Source organism: Gadus macrocephalus, chromosome 4, assembly GCF_031168955.1.
Source record: "Gadus macrocephalus chromosome 4, ASM3116895v1".
NCBI classification, from domain to species: domain Eukaryota; kingdom Metazoa; phylum Chordata; class Actinopteri; order Gadiformes; family Gadidae; genus Gadus; species Gadus macrocephalus.
This window is the reverse complement of record NC_082385.1, coordinates 34651650-34664149: the sequence shown is the minus strand read 5'-3', so window position 1 is coordinate 34664149 and position 12500 is coordinate 34651650. Positions and strand designations below refer to the sequence as shown.

The 12500-nt window shown below is 46.9% G+C and overlaps 2 protein-coding genes across 2 annotated transcripts in view; both read right to left on the bottom strand.

Annotated features, from left to right (window-relative positions):
• Positions 1-5271, bottom strand: part of si:ch211-207l14.1 (uncharacterized) — a 7007-nt gene extending 1736 nt beyond the window's left edge. Inside the window, exons 1-3 of the mRNA XM_060049386.1 lie at positions 4709-5271; positions 3529-3780; positions 1333-1431 (exon numbers count right to left, since the gene is read on the bottom strand). Coding sequence (XP_059905369.1) covers positions 1333-1431; positions 3529-3765 — 336 coding nt within the window. The 5' untranslated portion in view covers positions 3766-3780; positions 4709-5271. The remainder of the gene's footprint in view (positions 1-1332; positions 1432-3528; positions 3781-4708) is intronic.
• Positions 5272-5822: 551 nt separating this feature from the next.
• f2 (coagulation factor II (thrombin)) overlaps positions 5823-12500 on the bottom strand; it is a 17063-nt gene continuing 10385 nt past the window's right edge. Inside the window, exons 9-16 of the mRNA XM_060050952.1 lie at positions 12154-12264; positions 11512-11540; positions 11183-11280; positions 8094-8261; positions 7158-7331; positions 6535-6713; positions 6239-6309; positions 5823-6019 (exon numbers count right to left, since the gene is read on the bottom strand). Of these exons, the coding sequence (XP_059906935.1) occupies positions 5867-6019; positions 6239-6309; positions 6535-6713; positions 7158-7331; positions 8094-8261; positions 11183-11280; positions 11512-11540; positions 12154-12264 (983 nt within the window). The 3' untranslated portion in view covers positions 5823-5866. The remainder of the gene's footprint in view (positions 6020-6238; positions 6310-6534; positions 6714-7157; positions 7332-8093; positions 8262-11182; positions 11281-11511; positions 11541-12153; positions 12265-12500) is intronic.

Below are 12500 nucleotides of genomic sequence, written 5' to 3'. Positions count from 1 at the left end.
AGGGGTTAGTACACTGGAGAGAGGGGAGGGGTTAGTACACTGGAGAGAGGGGTTAGTACACTGGAGAGAGGGGTTAGTACACTGGAGAGAGGGGTTAGTACACTGGAGAGCGGAGAGGGGTTAGTACACTGGAGAGAGGAGAGGGGTTAGTACACTGGAGAGAGGAGAGGGGTTAGTACACTGGAGAGAGGGGTTAGTACACTGGAGAGAGGGGTTAGTACACTGGAGAGAGGAGAGGGGTTAGTACACTGGAGAGAGGAGAGGGGTTAGTACACTGGAGAGAGGGGAGGGGTTAGTACACTGGAGAGAGGAGAGGGGTTAGTACACTGGAGAGAGGGGAGGGGTTAGTACACTGGAGAGAGGGGTTAGTACACTGGAGAGAGGAGAGGGGTTAGTACACTGGAGAGAGGAGAGGGGTTAGTACACTGGAGAGAGGAGAGGGGTTAGTACACTGGAGAGAGGAGAGGGGTTAGTACACTGGAGAGAGGAGAGGGGTTAGTACACTGGAGAGAGGGGTTAGTACACTGGAGAGAGGAGAGGGGTTAGTACACTGGAGAGAGGGGTTAGTACACTGGAGAGAGGGGTGAGTACACTGGAGAGAGGAGAGGGGTTAGTACACTGGAGAGAGGAGAGGGGTTAGTACACTGGAGAGAGGAGAGGGGTTAGTACACTGGAGAGAGGGGTTAGTACACTGGAGAGAGGGGTTAGTACACTGGAGAGAGGAGAGGGGTTAGGACACTGGAGAGAGGGGAGGGGTTAGTACACTGGAGAGAGGAGAGGGGTTAGGACACTGGAGAGAGGGGTTAGTACACTGGAGAGAGGGGTTAGTACACTGGAGAGAGGAGAGGGGTTAGTACACTGGAGAGAGGGGTTAGTACACTGGAGAGAGGAGAGGGGTTAGTACACTGGAGAGAGGGGTTAGTACACTGGAGAGAGGGGTTAGTACACTGGAGAGAGGGGAAGGGTATCGTGTTATTTGTGGTTGTTTGTTGTTGTTTTTGGTTGCATCTTGTCGTTTCTTGTTGTTTGTTGGTGTTTCCCTTTTTCGTTTCAAAGAAACTCACCCAAAATTGCAATGAATGGCAATCAAGATCAGTTGGTCTCTGCACTGAAGTGTGTGCGTTGGTGTGTGTTTTGGTGTGTTTGTGCGTGTTTGTGTGTGTTTGTGTGTGTTTTTTGGTGTGTGTGTGTGTGTTTGTGTGTGTGTATGTGTGCGTGTGTGTGTGTTTGTATGTGTGTGTTTTGGTGTGTGCGTGTGTTTTGGTGTGTGTGTGTGTGTGTGTTTGTGTGTGTGTGTGTGTGTGTGTGTGCGCGCATGTGTGTGTGTTTTACCTGCTTGTGGAAGGTGTGTGAACATGGTAGTTCTTGTATTCCATCGTCTCCCTGACTGAACTCCTTGTGACAAATCAGACACAAGGAGTCCGCATCGCCCTGAAGACACACACACACACACGCACGCACGCACGCACACACACACACACACACACACACACACACACACACACACACACACACACACACACACACACACACACACACACACACACACACACACACACACACACACACACACACACACACACACACACACACACACACACACACACACACACACACACACACACACAACTAGTATATCAAGTTAACCAGCTAGTTATAATACTCCAGGTACCATCAGATTTTATAATATCCAGGTGGTCAGATGGTGGCTCAGTCAGCTGGTCGTACCATGGACATTATGTTGAGCTAGTCAGCTGGTCGTACCATGGACATTATGTTGAGCTAGTCAGCTGGTCGTACCATGGACATTATGTTGAGCTAGTCAGCTGGTCGTACCATGGACATTATGTTGAGCTAGTCAGCTGGTCGTACCATGGACATTATGTTGAGCTAGTCAGCTGGTCGTACCATGGACATTATGTTGAGCTAGTCAGCTGGTCGTACCATGGACATTATGTTGAGCTAGTCAGCTGGTCGTACCATGGACATTATGTTGAGCTAGTCAGCTGGTCGTACCATGGACATTATGTTGAGCTAGTCAGCTGGTCGTACCATGGACATTATGTTGAGCTAGTCAGCTGGTCGTACCATGGACATTATGTTGAGCTAGTCAGCTGGTCGTACCATGGACATTATGTTGAGCTAGTCAGCTGGTCGTACCATGGACATTATGTTGAGCTAGTCAGCTGGTCGTACCATGGACATTATGTTGAGCTAGTCAGCTGGTCGTACCATGGACATTATGTTGAGCTAGTCAGCTGGTCGTACCATGGACATTATGTTGAGCTAGTCAGCTGGTCGTACCATGGACATTATGTTGAGCTAGTCAGCTGGTCGTACCATGGACATTATGTTGAGCTAGTCAGCTGGTCGTACCATGGACATTATGTTGAGCTAGTCAGCTGGTCGTACCATGGACATTATGTTGAGCTAGTCAGCTGGTCGTACCATGGACATTATGTTGAGCTAGTCAGCTGGTCGTACCATGGACATTATGTTGAGCTAGTCAGCTGGTCGTACCATGGACATTATGTTGAGCTAGTCAGCTGGTCGTACCATGGACATTATGTTGAGCTAGTCAGCTGGTCGTACCATGGACATTATGTTGAGCTAGTCAGCTGGTCGTACCATGGACATTATGATGAGCTAGTCAGCTGGTCGTACCATGGACATTATGTTGAGCTAGTCAGCTGGTCGTACCATGGACATTATGTTGAGCTAGTCAGCTGGTCGTACCATGGACATTATGTTGAGCTAGTCAGCTGGTCGTACCATGGACATTATGTTGAGCTAGTCAGCTGGTCGTACCATGGACATTATGTTGAGCTAGTCAGCTGGTCGTACCATGGACATTATGTTGAGCTAGTCAGCTGGTCGTACCATGGACATTATGTTGAGCTAGTCAGCTGGTCGTACCATGGACATTATGTTGAGCTAGTCAGCTGGTCGTACCATGGACATTATGTTGAGCTAGTCAGCTGGTCGTACCATGGACATTATGTTGAGCTAGTCAGCTGGTCGTACCATGGACATTATGTTGAGCTAGTCAGCTGGTCGTACCATGGACATTATGTTGAGCTAGTCAGCTGGTCGTACCATGGACATTATGTTGAGCTAGTCAGCTGGTCGTACCATGGACATTATGTTGAGCTAGTCAGCTGGTCGTACCATGGACATTATGTTGAGCTAGTCAGCTGGTCGTACCATGGACATTATGTTGAGCTAGTCAGCTGGTCGTACCATGGACATTATGTTGAGCTAGTCAGCTGGTCGTACCATGGACATTATGTTGAGCTAGTCAGCTGGTCGTACCATGGACATTATGTTGAGCTAGTCAGCTGGTCGTACCATGGACTTTATGTTGAGCTAGTCAGCTGGTCGTACCATGGACATTATGTTGAGCTAGTCAGCTGGTCGTACCATGGACATTATGTTGAGCTAGTCAGCTGGTCGTACCATGGACATTATGTTGAGCTAGTCAGCTGGTCGTACCATGGACATTATGTTGAGCTAGTCAGCTGGTCGTACCATGGACATTATGCTGCGGCGGCGGAAGTGCGTCCTGTGGGCGGGCAGGTGTCCGGGCGCGTCCTCGGGGGGGATGAAGGAGGCGCGGCGCTGGGCGTTGGGGGGGGAGGTGACGGGGGCGGAGGCGAGCGGGGGGCCGGGGGAGGAGAGGAGCAGCCCGCGGGAGGAGGTGCGCTGGAGGAGGACCTTGGCCGAGACCGGAGGCTCAGCGGCCGAGTGGAGGCGGTAGAACTGCATGGCAGAGAGGGTGACCTGGAGGTCAGGGGTCAGAGAGGGGTCAGGATGTGAGAGGCTGACCTGGAGGTCAAAGAGGGTCGCCCGGAGGTCAAGGGTCAGAGAGGGGTCCAGAGGTCAGAGAGGGTGACCTGGAGGTCAAGGGTCAGAGAGGGGTCCAGAGGTCAGAGAGGGTGACCTGGAGGTCAAGGGTCAGAGAGGGGTCCAGAGGTCAGAGAGGGTGACCTGGAGGTCAAGGGTCGGAGAGAGGTCATGGAGGTCAGAGAGGGTGACCTTATATGTATGATGTGTAAAATGTGTATAATCTGTATTATATGTGTTATGAGGGTTATTATGTGTATAGTTTGTGTTGTATGTGGTATTATGTGTATAGTGTGTTGTAAGGGGTACATAAGAGGTATTATGTGTCACGTCTTGTAAGGGGTATGTATGGGGTATTATGTGTCACGTCTTGTAAGGGATATACATGGGGTATTATGTGTATAATGTATGTTGTGGGGGTACAGGGGTACAGTGTACGTTTTGGGGATATAGGGGTAAAGTGTACGTTGTGGGGGTAAAGGGGTAAAGTGTACGTTGTGGGGGTAAAGGGGGTACAGTGTATGTTGTGGGGGTACAGGGGTACAGTGTACGTTGTGGGGGTACAGGGGTACAGTGTATGTTGTGGGGGTACAGGGGTACAGTGTACGTTGTGGGGGTACAGGGGTACAGGGTACGTTGTGGGGGTACAGTGTACGTTGTGGGGGTACAGGGGTACAGGGTACGTTGTGGGGGTACCGGGGTACAGGGTACGTTGTGGGGGTACAGGGGTAAAGTGTAGGTTGTGGGGGTATAGGGGTACAGTGTACGTTGCGGGGGTACAGGGGTACAGGGTACGTTGTGGGGGTACAGGGGTACAGGGTACGTTGTGGGGGTACATATGGGCTACAGGCTGAGGATCACTCACCGTACAGGGCAGAGAGGACCTCCTGCGAGCGACCCCCCGGAGGTCCACAGGGGGGTCCCGGCCCGGTGCTCCTCCCCTTCGTGCTCCTCCGCCCTCCCCTTCTCGCCCTCCCCCGCCCGGTACCGGCTCATCCAGGCACTGAAGATCTCTGCGTCCTTGTCCTCCTCCTCTTCTCTCTCCTCCTCTTCCTCACTTTGTGTCTCTCTCTCACCGAGTCGTAGCTCCTCACAACCAGTCTCTGTTTCTGAGAACACCTCCACCTCCTGCTCCTCCACCTCCTCCACCTCCTGCTCCTCCTCCATTGTGCAGCGCCTGTGAGTGTGTGAGTGTGTGTGGTAGGTGCGGTCGTGAGGTGGTGGGAGCGGTAGCAGCAGCAGTTAATCTACAGGTTAGCTTCCGGAGGCTCTGAGCAGAAGGAGGATGAGGAGGATTAGCGGGATTAGGGCGGTCGCTCGACCAGCAGGGAGATGTTATAACTGCTCAAGACGCCTCAGACCGAATGTGTGTCTGTGTGTGTTCTTCACTCTCTCTCTCTCTCTCCCCCCCCCCCTCTCTCTCTCTCTCTCCCCCCCCCTCTCTCTCTCCCTCTCTCTCTCTGCCCCCCGCCTCTCTCTCTCTCTCTCTCTCTCTCTCTCTCTCTCTCTCACTCTCTCTCTATCTCCCTCTCTCTCTCCCCCCCATCTCTCTCTCTCTCCCCCCCTCTCTCTCTCTCTCTCTCTCTCCCCCCCTCTCTCTCTCCCTCTCTCTCTCTCTCTCTCTCCCTCCCTCTCTCTCTCTCTCTCTCTCTCTCTCTCTCTCTCTCTCTCTCTCTCTCTCTCTCTCTCTCTCTCTCTCTCTCTCTCTCTCTCTCTCTCTCTCTCTCTCTCTCTCTCTCTCTCTCTCTCTCTCTCTCTCTCTCTCTCTCTCTCTCTCTCTCCTGATAATCCATTTTTAATCCTCTGAGTGATCCCAGGTTGAGTTGACGGTACTCTACTGCTATGACATCATAACAGTAGTTTACTATGATGTCATGGGAGACCTTCCTAGTTGTTTCCTTGTTATTTCCTCTCCCAGCCGAGGATGATGCCAAACCAGCTTAACGATGCAGTGATTCACCTGCTGTAGACACGATAACCACTGTGTTGGAAAGACCTTTATTGATTTGAACTCAGTGTGTTTCTATTCGTCGTCGGCTCCAGCCTTGTCGATCACCTTCTTCATCCAGCGCCGCATGCGGAACAGGTGCGTGTAGAAGCCAAACTTGCCGTCGCGGTCACAGCCCTCTCCCCACGACACGATGCCGATCTGGTACCAGCGCTGGTCGTCTGGGTTCTGCGAAATTAAATGGGATTAATGTTAACATTAGATTAAGATAGAGGACAGATTACATTAGATTAAGATAGTAGAGTACAGAGTAACATTAGATTAAGATAGTAGAGTACAGAGACCTTCATATCAACAAACGGTTTCTAATTTGACCCGGACAGAGACTGGGACCTGTCAGGCCAAACGATTGGTCTAAAACAGAGCCAATCAGCGACGAGATCTCACCTTCATCACAAAGGGCCCTCCACTGTCTCCCTCGCAGGCATCTCCGTGCTGAGTCTCCCCGGGTTTGAACCCTAAAGTACAGATTACAAACACACACAGTGTCTAAAGCAGTAACACACAGATGACGTACACACACAGTGTGTCTAAAGCAGTAACACACAGATGACGTACACACACAGTGTGTCTAAAGCATTAACACACAGATGACGTACACACACAGTGTGTCTAAGGCAGTTGAGGGGTTGAGTATAGCACAGTAGCAGCAGAGTTGTGTCTGGAGTTGCCCGGTGGTTTACCAGCGCAGAACATGTTGTCTGTGATGCGGACGCTGGTGGAGGCGCGGCAGGTGTCCTGGTCCACGATGGGCAGGTGGATCTGCTGCAGCACGGCCGGGAGGTTCTTGGAGGAAGGGTTCCACGTTTCCTTGAGATTACCCCATCCCGTCACACGGCCTTTATAGCCCTCGAACATCAGCCTGTTGAGCACCGTAATCCCACTCAGATTATCATCCACATAACTTCAAACCAGTTAATCAGCCTGTAGAGCACCGTAATCCCACTCAGATATACAATTCCAGTAGTTTAAACCCCTTCTCACATCATTCTAGAGGACCAAGAATATCCAAATCAGATTGTAATCCCTCTAAATTTCAAACATAATCCCATTCAGATTGTAGAGATCACAGGAGATTTATCCCTTCAGCATGCCCAGGTATCTTCGAGCTGTGTTTCATAATGTGAAGCATGTTCTAGTCATGTGTTACAGTCGTGCTCTAACCGTGTGTTACAGGCGTGTTCTAACCGTGTGTTACAGGCGTGTTCTAACCGTGTGATACAGGCGTGTTCTAACATGTGTCACAGGCGTGTTCTAACACGTGTTCCAGCCGTGTGTCGTAGCCGTGATGCGTATGGGGCCATACTTCTGTGCGACCTGCTTGGACGGCAGACACACGGGGTGGATGCGGTCGTCAAACTGCACCGCCCTCTTGAGGTGCAGAAGGGCGATGTCACGGTTCAGGTTCTCCTTCCAGTTGTACTTCGGGTGGACGATGATTTCATCGATAGGAACAATCTTCTCCTGACCTTGTTCATACCTAGTTAAGAAGGGTCATGGTTATTGACCTTCCGACTAACCTAGCAACTCGATAACTAACCCAGATTAACCTAGCCTCTAGTTAACTAACCCAGACTAACCTAGCCTCTAGTTACCTAACACAGACTAAACTTACTCTATTCAACTAACCCAGACTAACCTAGCCTCTACTTAACCAACCAAGACTAGCCTAGCCTCTAGTTAACCAACCTGGACTGCCCTAGCCTCTAGTTAACTAACCCAGATTAACCTAGCCTCTAGTTGACTAACCAAGCCTCTAGTTAACTAACCTAGACTAACCTAACCCTGTTTAAGTAACCCAGATTAACCTAGCCTCTAGGTTACTAAACCAGACTAAAGTCACTCTATTCAACTAACCCAGACTAACCTAGCCTCTAGGTAACTAACCCAGACTAACCTAGCCTCTAGTTAACTAACCATGAATAACCTAACTCTAGTTAACTAACCCGGACTAACCTAGCCTCTAGTTAAGTGACCCAGACTAACCTAACCTCTAGTAAAATTAGCCAGATTAACCTCACCCTAATTAACTAACCCTGACTAACCTAGCCTCTTGTTAACTAACCATGACTAACCTAACTCTAGTTAACTAACCCAGACTAACCTAACCCTATTTAACTAACCCAGACTAACCTAGCCTCTTGTTAACTAACCTGTCCTCTAGTTAACTAACCCGGACTAACCTAGCCTCCAGTTGACTAACCCAGACTAACCTAACTCTCGTTAACTAACCCGGACTCACCTAGCCCGGTTGTGTTTTCCCAGGCGGACCAGGATCTGCCCGGGGCTGAAGTTCTTGTTCCAGGGAGGGTAGAGGATGCAGTGGGCCGCGGTCAGGACCCACTGGTCACTGATCAGACTGGCCCCACACAGCAGCTCCTGGGGCTGGCGCTTGTAGAGCATCACCTGCCTAGACGTAGACATACATACATAGAACTGTAGAGCATCACCTGCCTGGTGTAGACGTAGACATACATACATAGAACTATAGACAGCATCACCTGCCTGGTGTAGACGTAGACATATATACATAGAACTATAGACAGCATCACCTGCCTGGTGTAGACGTAGACATACATACATAGAACTGTAGACAGCATCACCTGCCTGGGTATAGACGTAGACATATATACATAGAACTATAGACAGCATCACCTGCCTAGACGTAGACATATATACATAGAACTATAGACAGCATCACCTGCCTGGTGTAGACGTAGACATACATGCATAGAACTGTAGAGCATCACCTGCCTGGTGTAGACGTAGACATATATACATAGAACTATAGACAGCATCACCTGCCTGGGCATAGACATAGACATATATACATAGAACTATAGACAGCATCACCTGCCTGGGCATAGACATAGACATATATACATAGAACTATAGACAGCATCACCTGCCTAGACGTAGACATATATACATAGAACTATAGACAGCATCACCTGCCTGGGTGTAGACGTAGACATATATACATAGAACTATAGACAGCATCACCTGCCTGGGCATAGACATATATACATAGAACTATAGACAGCATCACCTGCCTGGGTGTAGACGTAGACATATATACATAGAACTATGGACAGCATCACCTGCCTGGGTGTAGATATAGAAATATATACATAGAACTATAGACAGCATCACCTGCCTGGGTGTAGACGTAGACATATATACATAGAACTATAGACAGCATCACCTGCCTGGGTGTAGACGTAGACATATATACATAGAACTATGGACAGCATCACCTGCCTGGGTGTAGACGTAGACATATATACATAGAACTATAGAAAGCATCACCTGCCTGGGTGTAGACGTAGACATATATACATAGAACTATAGACAGCATCACCTGCCTGGTATAGACATAGACATATATACATAGAACTATAGACAGCATCACCTGCCTGGTGTAGACGTAGACATATATACATAGAACTATGGACAGCATCACCTGCCTGGGTGTAGATATAGAAATATATACATAGAACTATAGACAGCATCACCTGCCTGGTGTAGACATAGACATACATACATAGAACTGTAGACAGCATCACCTGCCTGGTGTAGACGTAGACATATATACATAGAACTGTGGACAGCATCACCTGCCTGGTGTAGACGTAGACATACATACATAGAACTGTAGACAGCATCACCTGCCTGGTGTAGACGTAGACATATATACATAGAACTATAGACAGCATCACCTGCCTGGGTGTAGACGTAGACATATATACATAGAACTATAGACAGCATCACCTGCCTGGGTGTAGACGTAGACATACATACATAGAACTGTAGACAGCATCACCTGCCTGGTGTAGACGTAGACATACATACATAGAACTGTAGACAGCATCACCTGCCTGGTGTAGACGTAGACATACATACATAGAACTATGGACAGCATCACCTGCCTGGTGTAGACGTAGACATATATACATAGAACTATGGACAGCATCACCTGCCTGGTGTAGACGTAGACATATATACATAGAACTATAGACAGCATCACCTGCCTGGTGTAGACATAGACATATATACATAGAACTATAGACAGCATCACCTGCCTGGGTGTAGACATATATACATAGAACTATAGACAGCATCACCTGCCTGGGTGTAGACATGTATACATAGAACTATAGACAGCATCACCTGCCTGGGCATAGACATATATACATAGAACTATAGACAGCATCACCTGCCTGGGTGTAGACGTAGACATATATACATAGAACTATGGACAGCATCACCTGCCTGGGTGTAGATACAGAAATATATACATAGAACTATAGACAGCATCACCTGCCTGGGTGTAGACGTAGACATATATACATAGAACTATAGACAGCATCACCTGCCTGGGTGTAGACGTAGACATATATACATAGAACTATGGACAGCATCACCTGCCTGGGTGTAGACGTAGACATATATACATAGAACTATAGAAAGCATCACCTGCCTGGGTGTAGACGTAGACATATATACATAGAACTATAGACAGCATCAAATGCCTGGTATAGACATAGACATATACACATAGAACTATAGACAGCATCACCTGCCTGGGTATAGACATAGACATATATAGATAGAACTATAGACAGCATCACCTGCCTGGGTGTAGACATAGACATATACACATAGAACTATAGACAGCATCACCTGCCTGGGCGTAGACATAGACATATATACATAGAACTATAGACAGCATCACCTGCCTGGTATAGACATAGACATATATACATAGAACTATAGACAGCATCACCTGCCTGGTATAGACATAGACATATATACATAGAACTATAGACAGCATCACCTGCCTGGGTATAGACATAGACATATATACATAGAACTATAGACAGCATCACCTGCCTGGGTATAGACATAGACATATATACATAGAACTATAGACAGCATCACCTGCCTGGGTATAGATATACATAGATATAAATATATAGAATTATGAACAGCATACATATACATAAAATTATGTATATATATATATATATATATATATAGAGAGAGAGAGAGAGAGAGAGAGAGAGAGAGAGAGAGAGAGAGAGAGAGAGAGAGACACGGAGATGATATACATACATATATACAGATACATATATATAGATAGATATTTTTACATATAATTATATACCTGCCTGGACAAACATAAGTACTGTATACATTATTTCATTTAAATAAATATATGCTGCATACACTATGTAGTATATCATTTATATATACTGTTGGTACCAAATATGGTCATGCTTCCTGCACACAGCCCATCCACACAAACACTGGTAGAGTGGGTCTGGTTACCATGGAGACGATGCCTCCTCAGCATCGTCACCCCCGACGATCCGACTCCCCTGGTACGACTCGAGCAGCTCGCTCTCCTTGGCATCCTCCTTCTGGACCTGATGGGGACAGATATATATATATATATAGATCATTATTAATATTATAATATTATTACTGTAACAATTTATACAATAATAATATTAAAGATTGTATCATCATGTAAGATAATAATATCATAAAATATTCACATAAATGTCATAAATATAATGAAATGTATATCAAATAGTATATATATAGTTATATAATAATACAATCAAATATTATAATACTTGTCAGTGTTTCTTTACCTTCTCAAAGAGCGGTCGTTCTCCGCACACTGAAAAATATCATCACAAAAACATTTACACAAACATTCACTGCACAAAATTTACACAAACATTCACTGCACAAAATTTACACAAACATTCACTACACAACATTTACATGCAAGATACAAGATCATTACATGACCCTATTTTCATAAAATATACATACATAGAGTAATCATGAGGTTAATAAACCCTGTTATAAATATATAAATATATATAGGTACACACGGTTAGCATGTGGCCAACGGACCCTGATACATACATAAATATATATAAAAATATATATGGGAACATACGGTTAGCATGCGGCTAACGGACCCTGATACATATAGAAATATATATAAAAATATATATAGGAACACACGGTTAGCATGCGGCTAACGGACCCTGATACATATATTTATATATATATATATATATGTATATATATATATATATATATATATATATATATAGGTACACACGGTTAGCATGCGGCTAACGGACCCTGATACATATATTTATATATATATAGGTACATACGGTTAGCATGGGGCTAACGGACCCGGATACATGTATAAATATATATAGGTACATAGGGTTAGCATGTGGCTACCGAGGAGCTCAGTAAGGAGGTCATACCTTCCTCTCCGCTACCAAAACTTGACACTGAGAAGAAGGCGGCCGTTTTGTCTCCGAGGACCGAGCGCTCACGTCCCTCTGACTGCACCACGGCGCTCTGGAGAGGCTCATCTGGGAGACAGACAGACAGGCAGGCAGACAGACAGTCATAAGGGTAGACACAGGCAGTCAGACAGACAGGCAGTCATAAGGGTAGACACAGGTAGTCACACAGGCAGGCAGACAGACAGGCAGACATAAGGGTAGACACAGGTAGGCCGACAGGCAGGCAGACAGACAGGCAGGCAGACAGACAGGCAGTCATAAGGGTAGACACAGGTAGACCGACAGGCAGGCAGACAGACAGG